The sequence below is a fragment of the Larimichthys crocea genome, chromosome XXII (genome assembly GCF_000972845.2).
Source record: "Larimichthys crocea isolate SSNF chromosome XXII, L_crocea_2.0, whole genome shotgun sequence".
Lineage (NCBI taxonomy): Eukaryota > Metazoa > Chordata > Actinopteri > Sciaenidae > Larimichthys > Larimichthys crocea.
This window is the reverse complement of record NC_040032.1, coordinates 12,268,163-12,290,015: the sequence shown is the minus strand read 5'-3', so window position 1 is coordinate 12,290,015 and position 21,853 is coordinate 12,268,163. Positions and strand designations below refer to the sequence as shown.

Below are 21,853 nucleotides of genomic sequence, written 5' to 3'. Positions count from 1 at the left end.
TTCTCAGTGTTGTTCGGTCTGCTCTTTGGTTTCTTGAATCTCGCCTGCTCCTTTTCAGATTCGTTTGCTTGTTTGGCCTGCCTCACCTGGTTTTGTACTCAACCTGTCTGACTATCTGATGCTTTTGTACGTTCACATTTGCAATTATACACCAGTCATGCACCAGTTCTGCCTCTAAACCTCAAAAAACTTCTCTCTCTTGTGTTCCCTGTTTTTTTTTTCCTGCAGGAACTGTGACAGTTATAAACTGTGATGTGGAAAGATTGAAAAGACTGCTCATGTTTACAAAGTAATTTTGCAAATCTTCAAATCCGCTTTTTCATTCTTGCATGTTGTGATGTTTGGCTTTAACGGCTGGAGGAAAATAGAAACGAAATTGTGTTGTGCAAGACTGTGTGGGGGGAATAATATAAGGTCAGCCGTGTGCTCAGTCATGTGGTCAACAACATGACACAGCTCAGTGTTAGTAGTAGCGTACACAGATGTCATGTGAATATCTATTTTTTCTTTAGGAATTTTCTGTTGTAATCGTCATGAGAGTTAAAGCATGTCAGGGTTTTTGTGCATTAAAAACATTTATCAGTGAATCTTTTGGGTGGATCAGGAGGATAATTTTTCTAAGTCTACTAAAGTCTCTCGATCTAAGTTGATTGCAAGCTTTATGATTTGATTCATGCCTCCTTCTGTTCATATGTCCAAGCGTCTTTGAGCAAGCTGCTATCGGACCAGAACCTATTAGTGCGTGAATGAGATGAACGAGAAACCTGATGTCACGTAGTATTGATTAAACTACAAATATCATCTGTGAATAAAGACCTGTGAAGACACTTTTAGGTACAATGACCTTGAAAATCCAATCCTCTGGGGTTTGATGCTTCTCATTTAAAGTCAATACAGTGTTGAGCCTGCCAGCATCAGTAGATGTGGTTGTTATTATTGGTTATTGTCAGTGGCACAAAGCAGCATGACAGGAATAATTTCAGCTGCAGTGTAAACCACCAGGTGTACCTTTGTCCTCTGGTTCACTTGCAGAGCTGGATTTTTAAAGGTCACTTGAATATTAAATTTTTTTCTGCAACAGTTTGACAGAGCACTTGATCAACATCAGTGAGTCTGGCGTTTGTTTCGGCAGGTGCCGAGATTTCGAACTCTGAATATGCACAAGAGAAATCACAAGAGCTCTCCGCCGTGAAGGACACGAAGCCTCGCTCTCAATCCTGAAGGAGGATTCTGCAAAGTGACATTTTCTGAAAGTCGTCTATGTAGAATTGCTGCTCTTATTACCAACTGTAGTTGGTAAATATTAAATACAGCTATCAGGTTGAAGGTTCTTGTTGTTTTAACATGGGTTACCAAACTCTGTGAGGCATCACACTGAATAAACACTCCATAAATCTACATGACAACAGAAAAAAGACAATTTGATCAATTTATTTGAACTGATTTCTCTTCATGTAAATGTCTATATGGCATCCTGGACTATGCATCTACTTTGCATATATACAAACACCTGATTTGTTTTAATTTACACATTAAATAAATGAGACGTGTAAATATTTCACTGTCTAATGCAACCTTGTGAATAACACACTATTTTAGCTCCATCTGTTGGCAGGAACTATGTGCACTATAAATCACTGTTGTAAAAATGACACAAAGAAGAAACAAAACATTTGTTAACAATATTGTAACCATGGATACGTTTATATTAATATATGTCATGAAAAAGGTCCTGCACGCCCACACAGTTATGTGCTTTCAGTTATTGTTAGATCTCAGCTCAGGTTCAAGGTAAGTGGAGTTTCTCTGTGAATTAGAGGCCACTAAACTTTGCACACTATAATAAAGGTCTGAGTTTCTCATCCTAACAAGTGGCTGACTGTTTGAATTTCCTCTCTAATGTTTCTTTTTGCCTCTTTCTTTCCTCTCTAATACAAGAGGCAGTGCATGCAGAGACGGAGTCAGCCACATTAATTGAAAACTTGTGTGGGTGGACAGTAGATGTGTAGGGCTCTTCAGATTACCATAAACAAACTGGTTAATGACTCTATATTGTACAGTACATAAGTTGTGAGTTCATGTGTTACATGAATAAGGATGAAAGGCCTTTGGCACACGATGCACGTGGAGGCGTTCATTTAACAGATTTGATCTGATTACCAAATTAAATTTGACATTTTAGATGATCAGCCATTTACGACACTTACTGCACTTAATTGGAGTGACTCTGTTACGGATAAAAACGCAGTTCACCCAGTGACAGTTTCACTAAGACATGAAAACAACATAAGAGCACAAATTACATCATTAAAACAGAGGAGAAGAAATGAAAAAATATACTATAAGAACTCTATAACAGAATATAGGACTCTTTTACATACGGCATTTTGACAAGTCACTGAAAAGCAGAAGCGTAAATAAGAAAATTAATTGGATTCCAATTAGTCACTCTGGTTTCAGGGTCCTGACCTCTCTTGGAAATAACATAAGTTTACTATATGGTGCATTTATTTCCCAGTCTTTGTACACAGTATATACTGCAGTAAACTAATGATTTTTGCAGTTTGTATGCACGCTTTGTTTGTCTTGTGCTAAGACGAAAATAAAGCAATATTCCTGTGACTTCATATCGAACAAAAATTTCATCAGTTATCTTCTAATTTTCCTGTTTCATTAACAGCCATAATTAAAATGTTTCCAGCTGTGAGAAGCTCCTGCATTTTGTGTGGTTTAACCGTCAGCATACCTACTTGTGGCAGTTTTCCCGTGTGAACACACCACATACATCAAGCCTGCTTATAATTAGTGTCTGCTATGGCTGCAGGGCACAGCGTGAGATTGAAATGTTTGCACATGTTGGAGGTTAGGAGGGAGAAGTTAACTGTCTTAACCATCCCAACGTATGTTTAATATTCAACAGACAGCTATAACTCCAGGAATGACAGTAACCATTCCTTAAAGTGTGCAGCCGTACATAGTGCAGCTCTCCCAAAGGCTTTACTTCTCAGGGACTGCTGATTTTCTGACACTTCCTCTGTATTTTCGTTTGATGACACCGCTGCTTGACAGCCGGTCACATCTCCTGAGGCGTAGCTGGAATATACTGCACTGAACAGGTTTGGGGTTTTTCCAGTTCATGGTGAGGTTGTTTCTTTTTCGGTTCCAGACCTGGTTGAATTTTATGTTTTGTCCTCAGCACTGTTACTCATCCAACTTCATTAATCCTGCTTTGTGAGACAGGCTGCAGATGTTGTGATCGAGGATATATCTCTTGCGAGGCCTCACACACAAACGGAGGAGTCAGAGTAAGTCCTGTTCTTGCAGTGACATGGCTTTGAATTGTAAGCTTTGAAGGTGACCTGATATGGCATTGTTTCAGCTGGCAATGAAAGGTGAAGTGAATGTAACAACTTCAACTGCACTCTCCACAGGCTATCAGCTGTTTGCTGATTAGGCCTTAAAACAAACTTCTGCTTGCTATAAACAGTATTCAAATACCACAAAACGAGATATTTCCCCATTTATACATTCTTGCTGACAGCCAAGCATCAAGCAAGTGCAAACAGCACAAGACATAGTCTGTCTTTCAGCCCTTTATTTCACAAAACTCCTACTAAAAGTCAGTCCCAGATTCCAGGCACAGCAGACTTACCCATGTCTGCTGTCTTGCCTGGCTCCTGTTCTAGCACAACACCGGCTCCTGTCAGCATTCCCAAATGCCTCGCCCTCACCCTGGGCCTGAAAACCTCCCCCCAGCAGTTCAAACCTCATTTGCTAGGTGCTTTTATCTTTCAGTGTGGGACTTATTGATGCACTGATCATAAGTCAGTACAGGCTTACGGGGTGGGGTGCAAAGGTGCAACGACACTGGCGTCTTTTACCTGATTACAAGTCAGTGTAGCATTAAAATGATTGTGCAGGTGGAGATGTTACATGAAAGCAAGATCCTCCTCAAACCTTTGTTCAGGGACAGAATAGTTCTGATGTTTCAAGGCTGTTTGACTTGTTAAAATCACCAATATTTTATATCCTATATCTCCAACCTCCTGCCAGATGAGTGTGCAGGGCTACAGTAAAGCACATGTGGAGGTATTAAACTGACAGAGGAGGGCAGCAGTGAGCAGCATGAGGTAAATAAATAGATAATATTAATCTGCATAGTCTGAATAATATAAATAACAGCTTGTGTATAACTATGCCGAATTAATCCACCTGATTCCTGATCTATATTAGATCACATATGATCTGTGATGAGGGAATTATTCATTTTAAACCACATGCTGCAAAAACAAGAAAATGGAGTTTGTCTGCTGCAGAAATGACCCACTGCCCACCAGCCATGTGACCCAACAGTTGCCCCAGTTGTAATTAAATTGTGTAACATGTGTAACTGTATCCTGCAGCAGCAGCAGCAGTCTGTGCACAGCCGACGTGTCACGGCGACGCGCCTTAAAGAGCTGCAGATTTCGACGTGAACGCGCGTCGTCCTCCTGCGTGGATGGGATCAGCGAGAGAGACGCCGATGAAAGGTAACCAGCTTTTTACAGGCATTTCCTCCTCGTTCACTGTCAACAGCGACACGATGCACGGACCACACCGCGGCATCGGTGCGCTTCGTGTCCTGCGTTCGGTCAAATGGAGACCCGAGACGCGCTCAGACACAAAGGACCGGCCCTTAAATCAGCTCGCCACGAGTAAACTGAGGATATCTGGTGCCAAAGTTAGCACAGAATGGCCCAGTTTCATGAATGTATCAGTGCATTGTCATGTGTTCTGTTGTTGTGCACGCTGTCCTGTCAGGTTTCATGTGGTGCAGGCTGGATGGAAAAGATCCTGAACCGGTCATTTTAAAGCAGGGCTGGAGCTGCTATTTTAAAAGTGAGGAGGGCTCCAGAGGGGCCCCCCCTCCTTCCAGTGCACACACATTTTAAAAAAAATGAATGCCATGCATTTCTACATTTTCTCACTGAGTTCAAAATGTGCATTGTAGCACCACCCCCTGCATACCAGGACGCTATATTCAGCACCCTCTCACATCAAGACAATTTTAAGACTGTCCCGCCTCCATAGAGGCTGTGGATTGTTCACCTGAGGTAAATGAAGCCTGGTTGCTCCATCAAAGCTGCAGCACTGTTAATTTTGCATAACCTTACAATTACAAATTACACATAAGCCTTAAAAGAATTTGAACTGGTGAGTTATATAAAAATTAAGCCTTAGTAAAGTTGTCATAGATGTCGAAATTAGCTATAGAGACCAAAACAGTTTCTTGCACCAGGCTGTAAACATGTTTATTTCTGCTGTGAAGTTGGACATTTGGACATAGGTGCTTATGTATTAGTTTTGGAGCCAGCCTCAAGTGGACGTTTGAAGAACTGCAGGTCTGAGACTAAAAATCTTGCAGGGTCAATATTTACAAGTCTACAACTGACTTATTTTGAGAGTACTTTCCACTCTAAACCATGTTTGATTTTATCCAGATGGGGAAAAAAAAAGCTTTATGTCCACCTCACACCAAAGAGTGTGCCACAACTCAGTCTGTGATGGTGAAATTGTTATAAAAGTCTTATAATAACAATAACAAGAGTTTAAAGACAGATGACCTCCTCAGTACCCAGGTGAAGACAGATCCTCACTCACATATCCTCGTATAACCCTACAGCCCAAGTTACGTTATCCAACGCCGCTATTAACCTTTACTCACACAGATTTACACAAGACAGAGTTACAAAAAAATACTCTGTATGACCAACTACTTAAATAGCCTCTGATTTGAAGAGCTGTCCTTACATCCAGTGAGTGACAGAAGTCTCAGACTGACTCTTATGTCCTCTTAAATGTATATTTCTTTTAAAAAGTGTGTGTGACATCTGATACTTCTATGGGTTGCTGACTGGAGACCAGATGCTCAAGCCAGTTAAAGGAACAACTTTGACATTTATATGACCATCTGCTGGACAAGTGTAACATAGAACAAGCTGAGCTGCAGGTCCTGGTTGTCATTTTATCTAGGACTTGCAGCTGAGCCTGGCGACGTTTGAGGGGCTGCAGATAACCAGTTGGCCAAGTCAACTGACCATCACAAAGCATCACAACCACCAATGTGGAGTCTTCATTTGATGAAAGCCCAATGTCAGATATTACTAAGAGAAGAAAGGTTGTACTGTTTATTCATTAAGAGTTGTAGAGTTACGCTCTTTGATTTGATTGGACCTGATGGGAGGTGCGTCCCAACAGAATATCATTAAATTGCCTTTAAATGTGTTCATATCAAGATTGCTTTTGCATTTCTACAATGATCAATTCCTTCTGTCTTAGGTCATATTTGTTGTGTTCATTCCTTTTCCAGGCAGCTGTAAGGTTTCCCTCCTCTGTCCTGGCTACTACAAGCTTCAGCCTCACAGATAGACAGAGCAACCAGCCTGCAAGAAGAGCACTGTCGAGACTGTTTCTCCTCGTGGAACTTGTTTAGTCGGCCAACGCTGCATCTTGTTTCATATCTCCATTCTCAGAGTGCAAACAAGTAGTTGATGGTGTTGACCTTTGACTAAGAACAGTCGAACAACGGCCGCTGATAACAGCTTGATCGGCTGCCAGAGGACCCAAATACAAGACTCCGCTGAAGAGCTCTTCTCGTTTTCCCACGCCATCCTTGAAGTCGAGTGCAATCATGGGGGCCACAGGCTACGGCTACTACCGCGTACCCATCTTCATCTGCATGTTCATCGGCTACTCGCTTTACTTCTTCAACAGGAAGACCTTCTCCTTCGTCATGCCGTCTGTGATGGAGGAGATTGAACTGGACAAAGCTGACCTAGGTGAGACGGTAGTATCAATGAAAACTTTTGTCCAGTTCAGACAAAACTGCTCAGATTGTTTTGAGCAAATGTTAACCTCAACTCACACTGACAGTGCTAATATACAGATGTTAAGCATAGCACAATATTACTGTTACTAGTGCTGAGGCTGACGGGAATGTCATTTGTTTTGTAGGTATTTAGTCATACGTTAAATCCCTGGAAAAATTAACAAATTAACGTGATATTGGTGCTAGAATAAGTCAGAGGATCTCTGCAGTTCAGCCCCTGGAGGTCATGAATGGACATGAATGTCTGAACCAAATTTGATGGCAGTCTATCTGATAATTGTCGGGATATGTCCCTTTTTATTAGCGAATATCAACGTCATGGTGGTGCTAGAGGAAAAGTCAGAAGATCACTCAAGTCAGTGCGGTTCATCCTCTGGGAACCACGAGACTTCACTTTTACATTTAAACTTTGTTTACCTTCATGACAACAAATCTACAGCCCGAATGTAATATGATCTCTCTCTGTACATTGCTTTAATAGTAACCTTAGTGGTGTCTCTGCAGGAATGATCACCAGCAGCCAGACCATGGCCTATGCAATCAGCAAGTTCATCAGCGGCGTGCTGTCAGACCAGATCAGCGCTCGCTGGCTCTTCTCCATCGGCCTCTTCTTGGTGGGAGGCATCAACATCGCCTTTTCCTGGTCCTCCACTGTATCCATGTTCTCACTGCTCTGGTTCATCAACGGCCTGGGACAAGGCTGCGGCTGGCCCCCGTGTGGGAAGGTGCTACGCAAGGTAAAGGCGTCCAGTCTGCAAACTGGTGTAAAGGTTTGGAGCCAAGGGAAATCCTTCTCTCAACATGCAGGGCGCTCGTGATCTTTGTGATTATTCTGGGCAGCCAGTGAAAGGGTGTAACCCCAGAGTTGGAGCCACCTGCTGCCAGACATATTGTCTGTGTTATCAGTGTGTACTGTGGGGGAGTAAGTGCACCGGTCTGCTGGTTGTTGGAAGTGTTTTGGAGGAATCCTGGTTCTTGCTGTCAGACAGTGCTGACCTGTGGGCCCGAGGCAGCACTGCCTGGTCTGAGGAGGTCAGCCCGTGCCGGCAGTTTGAGAAGTGACAGTTTGAGCTGACTATTTGTCTTAAGGATGATTTATAGTTTGCATTATGGGCAAGACTTTGAGAGCAAATAGTGTTTGAGCACACCCCAATGTGTTCTGCTCACAAACGGCTCAAGGCTTGTGAGAAGCTGCCTTTAAAAGTGGTTCTGTTTTAAAGGTGGGGAATAAATAGGCTTTGGTATGTGTTCAGTGTGCCGAAATGGGATCAGATTACAGGAGAATGTATTTATAGAAGATCCTTGGTAGATCTTTCCAAAACTAGAACAACTTCTCTTGTGAGAGGGAAGAACTTCAGTTTGCTCCTCAGCTCCTGTTGGATCCACAGCTGAGTCAACAGCCACACACCGTGGATCAACATAGTGTTAAATCAGCCTGTGGGCTGACTTAAAGTGTTTGACCACTGGATTCTCAAGTTACTGGTTATTCTGTTACATCTGCTGTGTGAGGAATGCTTCTGGCCACCATCAGCTGTATTACATCATGAGGGCGTGAGGTTCAGACGTCATTTATCCAGAAGCAGTAAAATAATAGGAGAATCTGAACAGTGGTGCACAAAAGAAAAGTGTCCATGCCTTCATCTCCTCTTGGTTTAGTTTGACAAATACAGTATATAGGACATCATCAGGACTTATTTCCATTTTGTTCCCTGATGTTCCATCAGACTGTCCTCACCACAAATCAGCTGTTCAACGTTGCAGCTTCGGTTTGACCTTTTTCTCAAAGGCTTGTGGGTTCTATGCCTCCTTGAACATCAGAGGCAGTTTATTTTGTTCCGTAGCCGCAGCATAGTTGAACAAGAATTGGACATATTAATTAATATCCATCCATGTTCATCAGGGTCATGGTGGGGCTGGAGCCTATCCCAGCTGACTTTGGGTGAGAGGAGAGATACAGCTTAGACAACCCTCCACACTCATATTCACACCTTCGGGCAATTTTAGAGTCACCAATAAGCTTTAAGTGCATGTCATTGGACTGTGGGAGGAATCTTTTGTGCATTGTATGATTTTTGAAATTTTGTTTTCTCCATCAGTGGTTCGAGCCCTCCCAGTTCGGAACATGGTGGTCCGTGCTGTCCTGCAGTATGAACCTGGCCGGGAGTCTGGGTCCGATCCTGGTCACGGTGCTCCTGCAGTACTACGACTGGAGGGCTATCATGACCATGTCGGGCATTTTCTGTGCCGCCTTCTCGTTTGTGTGTCTGGTGTTTGTGAAGAATGAGCCAAAGGATGTGGGCCTGCCCAGCATCGAGGTTGCAGCCAAGAAGGGAGCTAAGGGGGGTAAGTAAAGATGATGGTTACCTCTAAGCATGAAGCGAGCTTCCTTTTGGTTCTAACATCCCAACACCTACACTTGTGATATTTCCAAGTGCCTACTTGCGTAATGAAGTTGTACCCAACGTGTGGAGGTTTATCAGAGTTCACTGGGACATCATTTATTCATGAGATAATCTCATGGCTCGTGTAAGTGCAGATACATGACTGAGTTGAGCTGAAATGCTCCATTGGTTTAATTTAATTACATAATCAATATGTAGGGTCGACTGTTACAGCATTATGGCTACAAACACCAATGCAGACTCATACAACTGTACTCAAAAGACATAACTTGAGTAGCTTTTTCCTGATATTTTCAAGTGTTAGAGTCCCAGTTACATTTATTACAAACACACAGCAGACATAAGATGTATACAAAAGGCTCCTCGCCCTACAAAGAGAGGAGTCATCACAGATAGTAATGGCAGTGGAGCTGAAGCAGCAGCTTGTGCAGGTGATCTGAACTGCTGTCCGTAATGTTGAGAAGTTTGTGGAGAATCCTTCTGCTGCTTCTCTTTGTCTTATATGATTGTAGACTGGATATGATTGAGTTTTTAGACTGCTGGTCAGACATAAGTTACCTTCACGCTTTGGAAAATTGATTTTTTGCATATTTTAATGTCTTTGTGAAAATAATCTCCAGATGAATCACTAACTAAAAGAATTCTTTGCAGTCCTGTTTTAATATTTATCTTAACTGCATGCTGTTTGAACATAAATAATGTGTTGGAATCCGGCATGTCATCAGCTCCTTCGTCCAAATGTTGGACTGGTTGTTGTGCAGCAGACTGTGGTGAATGTGCTGAATACCACTCTGATGCTGTATTAGGAGAAGTGCATGTCGAGTGTGGATTAAGTTTATTGTGTGTTGGAATTTTTCAGACATCTTGGCCACATGCTGCTGGCGTGTGAATGTGCACTTAACGTCTGGAGACAGCAGGTGTTGGGACAGAGGCAGCAGCATGCGGGATTAAGTTTTTAAACTAGCGTGGAACAGAATTAGTTTCATTACCGAGCTTGTTAGTGCAAGCCACGCTTGGTTAAATGTTAGTGCTCGGAAGAAATTACTTTTACGCACAGCAGACATTAATCTTCTGATCTCACTGCTGAGTGCGATGGATCGTAACTAACAACACAGTCATAACTGTAACCTCAGAGCCGTGCAGATCGGCTGTGCATGGCGGGATAATTATCCAGATCAGGGAGAGGGAGGTCATTGATAATGATTCTGATCCCAACATCAATAACGTCAGCCCACATCCCACATGCAGGCAGAGTGGTTAGGACATCATCACTAACAACTGCTCATTCATTTAGTGTAGAGTATATAACGCATGTCAATCTAACTACGAGCTGAGAGCCAATCACAGCATGTTTTAACAGTTATTACATTTCAGGGACGTCTCAAACTCAAAAAAATCTGACACATATTGGGCTACATTTTGAAATTTGCATATTTTTCTATATTATTTTTTGTATTCTGGCACAAAAATATAATTTTTTGGGATCACTGATCCCATCACTCATGCCACCTCACACCTCACACTCCTTTTAGCTGCTAGTAGATGGAGTTGGCAAGAATGTTGTCGTGACACGATGACACAGCAGGTCCCCGTTTCAGTAGTGTTGTGCAGAGGCAGTTGTCGTATCAAGCTTCTGCAGCAGATTACTAACGAACGCTTGGACCTGCGTCTCTGCCTGTGTTTTGTGTACATAGTTATATTGTATTTGGAACTTAAATATCGGGTGTTTAATCCATACATCTGTGACACTGTTAGAATAAACTCTGAGACTTGTATTTGAGTTCCCGTGCTCTAGAGTACGCCTGCACTTTAATGCACATGTTGTAAATATGTGACCAAGCTTCCAGTCTTCGATCTGTTGTCACCAGAAGATGGCAGTGTGGATGGCTGTTTGTCATGGGTCCCATTGGTCTGTTTGTGAGTTCAAGGCCTTGAAAGTTTTTGAAAATATACATAGACATGGATCAATGAAAGTGCTGGAGTTGTGGGCTTGTGTAAGTGACAGTAACAGTAATTAACCATGATCCGTATTTCAAACAAAGTATTTACAACCTGGGTCCTTCAATTGGAGGGAATTGGGCCTGGGATTTCTCCTTGAAGTCCTTGAACCCTGGTTTGTCTAAGATTGTATATTTTTATAACTGATGTAGAGTATAAACATCAGATAACTACAGTCATTGCCAGTCTTTTTCATTTGAGTGTGTGAACGTCTCCTCCTGTGTGTCACCAGGTAACAGCGAGAGCACCCTGAGTGAATTCCTGCTCTCTCCTTTCCTGTGGGTGCTGTCTCTGGGCTACTTGGTGGTGTTTGGAGTAAAGACTGCTGCCACCGACTGGGGACAGCTGTTCCTCATGCAGGAGAAAGGCCAGACTGCTCTCATGGGTATGCATTTTAATCGGCTTCTCACTGATTTTCACTTGACCGGTCAGGAGTGCTGACGTTGGCCGTGTTGCTCGCAGGTAGCACCTACATGAGCGCCTTGGAGGTCGGAGGCTTTGTGGGCAGCCTCGCATCGGGCTTCATCACTGACAGAGCTGTGGCTCGGGTGAGTAACAGACCGGTAAAAATACAAGAATGGATTATTGAGTAGATGTTGGCGGTAAAAACATTCTTTCTTTGACTTCCTCCAGCAAGGCTTGGGCACCCACGGCAACCCTCGCCACGGCCTGCTCATTATCATGATGGCTGGTATGTACGTGTCCATGTACCTCTTCAGAGTCACCATCACACCTGAAATCCCGGAGGTAACTGCAACTGTGTAAAATGCTTGAGACGTACATGTTGGCAATAAATAAAACCTCACAGGAGCTTATTCTCTTTGCTCAGGAGGCTCCTCTTTGGGTCCAGATCATTCATCCCATCTCTGTCCTCATTGGCGTGTCAGAGAAAGAGGTAATCGTACATTAAGAGGGATCACGTGGATACAGATTCAATGTACTGAATGTTAAGAAAGCTTTGTGTTGTCACACACAGATCTGGATCCTCTTCCTCGGTGCTCTGTTTGGATTTTCTTCTTACGGACCAATCGCCTTGTTCGGGGTGATCGCCAGCGAAAGCGCTCCTTCCAATTTTTGCGGAACCTCTCACGCTGTCGTCGCTCTGATGGCTAACGGTAAGCTGCAGACTCACCCGACCATCAAAAACATCTGTATCACTAACCGTGGCGTTCCGGCGTTAACTCCTTCCTTCACGTTTTGTTCCAGTGGGGGCTTTCATGGCAGGACTTCCCTTCAGCACTGTTGCCAAACAGCACAGCTGGGACACGGCTTTCTGGATTGCTGAGGTCATAATGGCCGGCACCACCGTTTGCTTCTTCCTCATACGCAACATGCGCACCAAGATGGGACGGATCGCAGAGAAAGTGGACTAATGTAGCCTCCTGACGAGGCACAACAGCCAATGTGATGGGACGGACTCTTAACTGCACATGAATACAAATCCAGTTTGACCAAACAAACTGCTGTCAGACAGGCTAGTCTCAGACATTTGCTCCTGAATAACTGGGTTGATGTAGATGCTCAAGGTCGGTGTGAGCCAATAGATCACTTTATATTCACGCTTGTACTATACCGAGTCTTTCACCAGCACAAACATACATAACTGATTATCACAAGCTGAGACTTAACGCTTCCACTTCCATCCTTTATTCTTGTCGAGATATTCAACGGTTGCTTCACGACAGCTGTTTGCTAAAAGAAACCTGAACTTAAGGTTTGAGTAGTTTTTGTAGAGATAAAGTATATATGTGTTAGTGATGCACAATATGGACCTTTATTTTTCAACCAATACCAATAAGATGACTGATCATTTCTCATTTTTAGGCTTTTAAAAATATGTTTATAACCTATAAGTTATGCACGCCTGCAAGAAAAACAAAGAACTGACGTTTTTTGGTGAAAAAACTTCACAAACATACTTCAGCTTTGAATGAAATCGTCCCATATATATCGTGCATCCCTAACATGTGCTGCTCATTGCGTACCTTGCCTTCAGTGGAGGTCGGTTATTCAGTTATTAGGCCTGTATATTCTAGACTAGTGTTTGTCTAGGCATTTGCACAGATGTGGTAGCGTGTATCATTTTACTAATACCTCAAGTATTTGTAAAAAAAAAAAAAATGTAACGCATCATGTCACAGAAATGTAGTAATCTGAGATCGTGTTATTTTTATACACAGTTTTATGCTTCGTGATACAGAATGTAACACCGATTTGGTGACCGGGCCACGTCAGCTTTTTGTGATCTGACTTGTTTTTAAAGGATTGATTTGTCACTGCCACTGTACAGCACTTAGAACACCGGGTTATATACTGTAAAAACTTCCTCATCTCGGAAATCTGTGAGCCACGTTGGTATATCTGTATCTTACTGGAATTGTACAATGGACATGAAAGGGTTAAGAACATCTAATAAATGTGAAGATGACTTTGTCTGGTTTATGTTTATCTGTAAACTTGCTCCTGTCCACACTGGCCATGAAGAGATGCCTTCCTCGTGCAATTCCAGTGTAAGTGATGAGGTTCAATTCACATTTCTTATTGTGTGACGTCTTTTTACACCCAAAGTTTGGTCTCTGCGGTACTTTCCCTCCACTAGCTCTTCAGTATTCATTCGTTGGCAAATATTAGCTGAACCTTTTATTCAAAATCAGACATTTTGGTTCAGGTATAATTAGAAAATGAAGGACAAACAACATCAAAGCATGATTTTATGCAACCATCACTCCTTAAAGCTGGAAAAACAGCCCATATTGAACATTCACCGGTGAAATGCATGTCTAATCTTGGTGGGGAAATAGTAATAGTTTGTGGCCTAATTAGTCAAATGTATATTACTGAGTCTGAAAAACACCCTGCCTGCCTGTCTGTCTCGAAAATCTTTGAATATACAGACATTTCCAGGACATGAACTCCTGGAGGTACTACAAGCGTGCTGTAAACATAAAACAGCAGGTGGGAATCACTGTCTGGTACAGTGGTCCTGAGAACCCAGTGCACTGCGTCTTAAGAAAACATACACAGACTAAATTTAAATTTGACTGCTCAGGCCACAACTAATTAAGCACGAGAGTTTAGTATTTCTGCACCAGGGGAAAAAAATATGTTCAGTTGGAACATATTGGAAGATTAGATGTGCATTAGATGAGAATTTTTAATGTTCCATGTTAACGTTATTGCATCAAAGATTAAGTCTGCGTGACACTATCGGTTTGTTTACTTATACAAGTCTATTATAATTTTGTGAAAACTGGTGTAAATCTAATCACGATGTGAGAAAAAGCAAAAGGTGACGAAGGAAAAGAAAAACAGCTGCTGCCCGGCGAGAAGCTGTCCATGGTGCTGAAACAATTTCATCTTCTTGAGCTTATAAAACTGTTAATGAGACTGGATTTACAGACGACAGGGGAGATTTTAATGATGTCTATAGGAGACTCACTTCCCCTCCTTTTAAAATCATGCTTCGAGACAAATTCTATCATACATGGACTAAAATGCCTAATTTAAAATAAAGGTTCAGCCGATATTCGCAGACAAATCCGATATGTAAACAAATACCTTCCAGTAAGTCTGAGAAGGTCCGTTTACCCAAATGACCTTCGTTTTTCTTTACTGCCCTCTAACACTCTGTGATGAATCAGTGACCTATCAGCAGCAGTTCAAAATAAAAAAATAAATACAATTAACCAACTTTTCAGAATGAAACAGCGTAACAACTACCAACCAAGTTTTATTGGTTTGTTGATAACAATCATTACACAGGTACATCTATAAACAAATCAAAAGAAACTGCACACTTGTACTTGATACAGATACCTAAAACTCACATGAATATTGCTACTGCTGGTATGCATTTGACATCTCAAATAAATGTACAGTTTTGTCTGTCGGCTTTTAAGAAGCCCGTTTCAACAGTTAAATTTTTTTTTTTCATGGTTACACACCTCATTAGCTTGGCTAAGAAAACAAATTCCATTTTTACCATCCTTACAATGTACCATTACACACTGCATATAGAAAGATTGAAAACCTTTTTTTTTTCACAGCAGCTATACAAATTTATTGCGATGCTATCACAGAACAGAGACACAACCAACACACGCGATGCACAGTTCTGATAGGGAGAGCTCCAGTACTAGGGATTTTTTTTTTAGCTTTATTGATCAGATTCATTAAGAAAACTGTATGAGTACAAGAGTTAACATATAGGAACAAAGCTTACAAACATTCTAAAACACTGTTCTTCATTATAAACAATAAAACAATGAGTTGCCCTGTGACTTTGTCCGTTCCCACCCCAGCACAGATTACATACACTGTCCCTTATAAAGCATATGGAATGTAATCCACGCAGGCAAGCTCTTCCGGTTGTTGCCCCAGCTCCTGTGAACGTTGTGCTTGCGTGTTGACACGGTAACCTGTCCCACACCCTCCCCTCCTTCACATTTAAAACTGAAATGAAATCCACCGACAGTAACAGCAATGGCCGCAATTTCTTTTTTTTTCTCGTGGCGATGCAAAATCGTGGGATGTGATGAAATTCCCGTCTTCCAAATTGACTTTTTTTTTCTTTCATTAAAAAAAAGTGTTCTCTACAATCAAACTACTAAAAAACCTGTATTTAGAAAATAGTTGATAAAAATATTCCCCTGAATTGTACAAGAAAAGAGGTACAGGGAGCACTGGTAGAAGACGGGAGATGTTATTCTGCCGCCTCGTCTTTTTCTTCAGCTGCGTCTGTAGCTGGTGCCTGGAAGAAAAGTTTTTAGAGAGTCAACGTTTGCACTGAGAGGACCTTTATTTTTTTATTTTGCGTGCTCATATACAATCACGACTCTGACCTCATCCTCAGCTTTGGCTTCGCCATTCTCAGCGGGGGCCTCTGGTGCCTTCTCCTCGGGCTTGGCCTTCTCCACCTCCTTGGCTTTCTTGGGCTTAGCAGGTACCTTCTGCAAACACCAACATTAACCGCATGAGTCACTCTTCCAAAGCTCTAATAAATGAGAAGGAATTAAAACAAAGTCCCCACCTTTGGCTTGGGTTTGGCCTCTGCCTTTGCAGCTGCAGGTTTCTGTGAGGGGAGAGACGGAAAGCATTAACATCATAACAATGCGGTTAACAGCGTGCATGCTGTTTGTGACAGTCTCGTCTGTACTTACATCTTTCAACCTGAGAGATCTCCTCTTGGGCTGCAGAGAGAGAGCGAACAGACAGGATGATTACTCTCATATCAAACAAGACGGGGTGTTACTGACCCCTGGTGGGAGTCTGGACGAACTGTTTCATTATTATTTTTTAAAGCACAGATTTTCTAAATAAAAAAAACAAGTAAGTCTGATTATTCCTTACCGCTGAATCACCTCCTGCAGCTGCCTGTGAAAGCAGAAGACAGAAAAACAGGGTTAGACAAAATGTCTGCATCTCAAAAGGTGTTAGTTAGTTATGTAACTATAAAGTGGGCGTTTCCATGTAGAATATTAGGCATGGCTGCACAACTTCATCAGCGTTGATTGGTCTTGCAGACTGTGCATGTAAAAACACCAGTCCTCATTAAAAGCTATGAGAGAGGCACTCATTAACCAGCATGTCTGCACAAGAATAAAGTTTCACATTGCAATATAACAGCATAGCATAACTCCATGTGTCATGTGACCTCCTGCAAGTGATTTGCCTACTGTAAAGCTCCGATGGAGGAGGAGAGGAGGAGGACTCCGCCTCCTCCAGGCCGACAACATCCATTCATTGGTAATAAATGGGATTGCCAGTGTGTGTGTGTACGGGGGGAAACCGAGCAGAGTGTGGCGGTGAGGGGTTCCCGCCATGAATTTGAAAAGAGTCACACTCCGAGATGCTCAGCGACTCTTGTCGATCTGGTAGCAGAATCTACTGGAACCCCCCAGCAACAAGAGCAGCGCTCCGCTGACGGAGGCTTTCGCCATTGCATAACCCCTCTACGAGCCTGGCCTGAGCTCGACAACACACCGAGAAAAACACACACACGACGGAGATAAATGCACTCAAACCGGGGCTGCAGTGTATTTAATAAAAAATAAAAACAAACACATGCACGCTTTGGTTTGTGCACAAAAAAAATAAAAGTGCTTTTAGCGCTTTAACGTGAAAAACCACAAACACTAAAAACTCTTATCGTGTCCACATATTTTTTTTAATAGTCTCGGAGAAACTTTTAAGTTATCCAGCGTGACGATAAGCAAACAATCAATATGCCGCCAACTTTCTCTGCAGAAAAAAAAAGCAAACCCCCCAAACCGACACGAGAAAAACGACCTCGCTTCGCCTTTTTTTGTTGTTTTTGTTTAATCCCTTCGGTGCAAATAAATATATTAATACACATATAACACATATATATATAAAGCCCGGCACACGGAAAAGCATTAGCACAAAGATAAAAGATAGGAAAAATCAAAACAGACCGCGCTTAAACAAACTCTTGTCGTTTCATTCCCGTTTTTTAAAAACAAACTCCCAACCGCCAACGGTTACATTTAAAAAATTCAAAAAAACAAAAACAAACTGCCGTTGAAGAAACCGTTCATAACCGTTGGTTATAAACGATTTAAAAAAAAAAAAAAAAGATGTCGGTCTACTCACTGTGCTCCGTTTAGGCATGGTTGGTTTTTTTTGTGTGTGGTTGTTCGGTTGGTTGGTTGTTGTTGGTTGGTGTTTTGTTGTATGTTTTTTTTTTTTTTTTTTTTTAAGTAGAAAAATTTAAAAAAATATATATAAGAAGAAGCTCAATACAGGATGAAAATACAGTCGGTATATTCAGAGAAAAGCGGTGCCAGTACAGTCTAACATAACACAGCGGCGGCGGAGAGACGTTAGTGTTCCATTGGAAGAAGAACTAGCTCAAACCGGATTGGATTCTCCCCCTCCCCTCCCCTCCCCTATTAAAACCGTTATAGTCCCTGCGTGATTGACTGGGCCATGTCCCGCCCCCTTCTCACCCCCCCCCCCTCTTTGCCCGCCCTCTGATTGGTCGACGGCCACGATTTCAAATCTGGGCTCTTGAACCTGTGTGGACACGTCACACGTCAGTCAAACAAATAAGGCGGCTTATTTGTCTGTATGTCTGTCTGTGCCGTGCTGCCATCTGGTATATCTATATAAATTATATAAAAATATATATAAATATATAACGAGGCAAAGATGTATTTTTTTAAAAAAAATCGATTTAAAAATGTTAAATTCGACATATAAGTGTTAAAAAATTAAATATGGCATGTGTGTTGCTTTAAGATTGAGATATAGAAGGAGAGAAAGGGGTGTGTGCTCTCTCTCCCTCCTCATTCAAGGCTTTTGTATTTTAGCTTGGGGGGAAAATGGCGACAGGATAGTTGTTTGGTACAGTTCCTAGTGTATGTGCGTGCTGTTGTGCACACACACACACTTCTCTCCTTTTTATTAGTGTTAATGTTGTTGCTTTGCTCCGTTGTGAGTGTGTGCACAGTCTAAACACGAGTCCTCCACGCCAGCTTTGTGTGCATCAAGTCGTTTGCAGACATTTGAGCACGGAGAGATGTTCATTCATTCAAACATTACAGACACTACCCTGACTGCCTTATTCCTGCACTGCATGGTGTTGATTTATTTATGTGCATCGACTTAAAAAAAAAAAGCACATTTAAAATGTATTATCATAATATTAATATTTAAATCCCTCTATTTTGACTGTATCCTACACAAACCTACCTATTATGTGCACATATTCAGCTTATTTTTACTTATTTTATCAATGCATAATCTATAAATTATTTTATTCTGCTGTAAATACGGCCAATTAATTTATGCAATGAGAAATCTGGCTCTATCTAGATGGGAAAAGTGCAATTAACCAAAAAATATGACCACGACAATGATGATTTGTAGTATATAAGGCTTAAATAAAAATTACAACTCCCCCAGAATCATCACAGGATAACATAAAGCCTCTCTTATCTCCATCTCTGAGAAGACTTTTAAATGATCCCTCCCTGTATTTTGGACAGCCCAACATCCTGTTTAAACAGGAAATACATCACATTAAGGAGGCAACATGCTCCTAACAACAAAAAAGTACAACATTTATCACATTTATCTAATTATAATGCAGCACAAATGTTTCTTAATTTAAACAGGGCTATATGCCAACTGCAGGAGTTGTTATTGCAAACAATAAAATGTATTTTTGTGTACTTTATTATGTTTATTCTGATTTATTTTCATAAGGCTATATTTATTTTTGTAATGTACTGACATTACTAAAATACAATTAGATTTTTTATTCTCAATATGACAAAAAAACATGTTAAAGGGCTAGTTTGGATCATTTAAAGTGGTGTTGTATGAGCTAGACTATATTACCTACTGTCCACTAACAGTACACACACTTTCTTACAATGCAGATCAGCTGTTTGGATTTCATTCTGCCCCCAAAACACTGTCAACTCCAACTGGTCAACACTGTCATGTGATTGTTTCTAGGCCAAATATGTTTAAGTTATTCCATTCAGTGATATATCACTCTTATTTTTTAGGCCTGTTTCTTGTTTTACAGTATCTGTAAGCCGTTGGGACTGTCCTATCTGCTGTGGTGAACACCATTAAACAAACAGACCGGATTCACAGTGAACTGGCATTTCCTGCAGGGCCACATTCGACAGCAGGTTGAGAACACACCAAATTTGATTTGGTTTGGAAGTATCCTTTCCAGCCCCACGTCACACCTGTTTGTCACATTTTACTGCTAACAAATGTTCGAATGCATACAGGTCAACTTTCACACGGACAAGTTAGAAAGTATTGGGTTTGTGTTGCTATTAACACAAAATGTCACAAGATATTGGAAAGATATTTGAAAGTTTTGGTGCATGCTCTCCCATATGTTTGTGCGTTTTTTGCTGCACTTTGGGAAAAGCCAAAGACAGATTACAACTGATGTGAACGATAAAGTCAATCTAATCTAATATTAAGTTTAATAACATCCACATGATTCCTTTCCAGAGCCACATAGTCATTACTTGAGGTCTGCTTTCCATTTAATGAGTTATGAAAATAATAATTTTGGGAATATGTTTATGGAACCCATAAGCAAAGTATATTTAAAGGCTCATATAAACAGGCATGCAATATATTTATGCACAGACAAGTGAGTAATTAACTTTTTACAGTATAAAGCTAATTTGTGGTAACAACAGCATTCTTATAATTTGTACTACACTGCTTCCCCCATATATGCAAATATTTCATAAATAAACCCCAAAATTCTCATAAATAAAGAGGGGAAATAAAGCAGACAGGTGAAACAGTGGCACAGACTCCAATCTTCTAACAGTTGCAAATGTGCAGAGTCAAGCAGCCCACCCCCCTATTTGACACCATGTAGATTGACCCACTTTGTCCACATAGAAAGGTTTCTGTCTGCTCCCCGTGGCCACAGAAGTGTAGTCACATGCTGATGCTTGCCCATATTATTATGTCAATGACTTCAGAAGATAACTTTCACCCCGCCACACTGGTCCACTTGACAAAACAAGGAAAGAGTTTGTAATGCATGAATCTGTTGCCACTAAAAACAGTTTTATTTACCAGTACGCAACAGAATCATCAAAGCATAAACACTGATAACAACAACTGTTTGTATTCACTCCTTAGCTCAGAGAAGTACAGGCATACAGAGAGTTTCTGATCCATCTTGTTGGGAGCTTCAGGGGAAATATGTCCTGTCCTTCATATTTGTATGTAATCTCGGCTGAAATATAGCCCAAACCGGCCGATGTGGTTGGCTGTGTAGAAATAACCATCAGGCCCATGAATACTGTATATTGTATGATAAACACAAAGGGCCTTTAAGGGCTGGTTTATGACACAGCCTTGTTCCAAACAGTGTTTTTACAGCACATGTATTGAAAACACAGGTCTTGTGCAAGTACCGCAGAGCCTGTAAAAGTTGTGTTGTGGTCCATTTCGCTAGACAGCATACTTATCCTGTCTATCCTGTCTTGATTTTGTTTTGTGTCTCAGCTCCAAATGATCCAAAATCCACCCAACTATAAAAAAACAGAGTCAGTCGATAGCTTTAAGAAGCTGCTAAAAACTCACCTGTTTTGTCAGCACTTTGTCCTGTAATGTCTTTTTATTGCTTGCTGTTTTACTGTTGTTATATTTTTTTGTTATTTCCAGTTGTTGTTGTTTTTAACTAAGTTATCTGTCACTGTTCTATTGTTTTTTTTTATATCGTTATTTCCTGTTTTATCCTTTTAATGCTTGCATTATTCAGCATCTTGTAACTTTGGTTTCAAATTGTGCTTTGTAAATAAAGTTTACTTCTTGCATTATAGTTATAAATCCAGTCTCACTGTGTAAGGAATGTTAGGTCACTATCTCTTCTTTTTTATTTTGTGGCGCTGTTGCTGTGTTATCCATTCAACTCATGAGCAGAGAATGAAAATCTAATAATTGAATTCCACTGAGAGTATTAACTCAGCTACAGTACATGTACATTTCTATTTTGTACATTTCCTTCTTTATACTCATATTCCACTTCATTTTGGACTTTTATTATTAGGACATATATTTGACAGCT

General features: G+C 41.2%; 2 protein-coding genes across 3 annotated transcripts; one reads left to right on the top strand and one right to left on the bottom strand.

The window, feature by feature from the left end:
* The first annotated feature begins 4,411 nt into the window (after nucleotides 1-4,411).
* On the top strand, nucleotides 4,412-13,696 carry slc37a4b (solute carrier family 37 member 4b). 2 transcript variants are annotated; one of them, XM_019255020.2, is made up of 10 exons: nucleotides 4,412-4,529; nucleotides 6,350-6,818; nucleotides 7,373-7,605; nucleotides 8,965-9,211; nucleotides 11,501-11,653; nucleotides 11,731-11,816; nucleotides 11,902-12,015; nucleotides 12,098-12,163; nucleotides 12,245-12,383; nucleotides 12,475-13,696. In XM_019255020.2, exons 2-10 carry the CDS (start codon nucleotides 6,671-6,673, stop codon nucleotides 12,639-12,641), a joined length of 1,353 nt encoding a protein of 450 aa, XP_019110565.1. In that variant the 5' UTR covers nucleotides 4,412-4,529; nucleotides 6,350-6,670; the 3' UTR covers nucleotides 12,642-13,696. The 2 variants fall into 2 exon arrangements, with proteins under 2 accessions (XP_019110565.1, XP_019110566.1); XM_019255021.2 differs by lacking the exon at nucleotides 4,412-4,529 and adding an exon at nucleotides 6,088-6,223.
* A 1,603-nt stretch (nucleotides 13,697-15,299) lies between these two features.
* Nucleotides 15,300-18,170, bottom strand: hmgn1b (high mobility group nucleosome binding domain 1b). Its single transcript, XM_010749462.3, has 6 exons — nucleotides 17,881-18,170; nucleotides 16,618-16,641; nucleotides 16,428-16,457; nucleotides 16,298-16,339; nucleotides 16,110-16,217; nucleotides 15,300-16,018 (listed from the first exon to the last, which is right to left on the bottom strand). Exons 1-6 carry the CDS (start codon nucleotides 17,896-17,898, stop codon nucleotides 15,971-15,973), a joined length of 270 nt encoding a protein of 89 aa, XP_010747764.1. The 5' UTR covers nucleotides 17,899-18,170; the 3' UTR covers nucleotides 15,300-15,970.
* Between the last annotated feature and the right edge of the window lie 3,683 nt (nucleotides 18,171-21,853).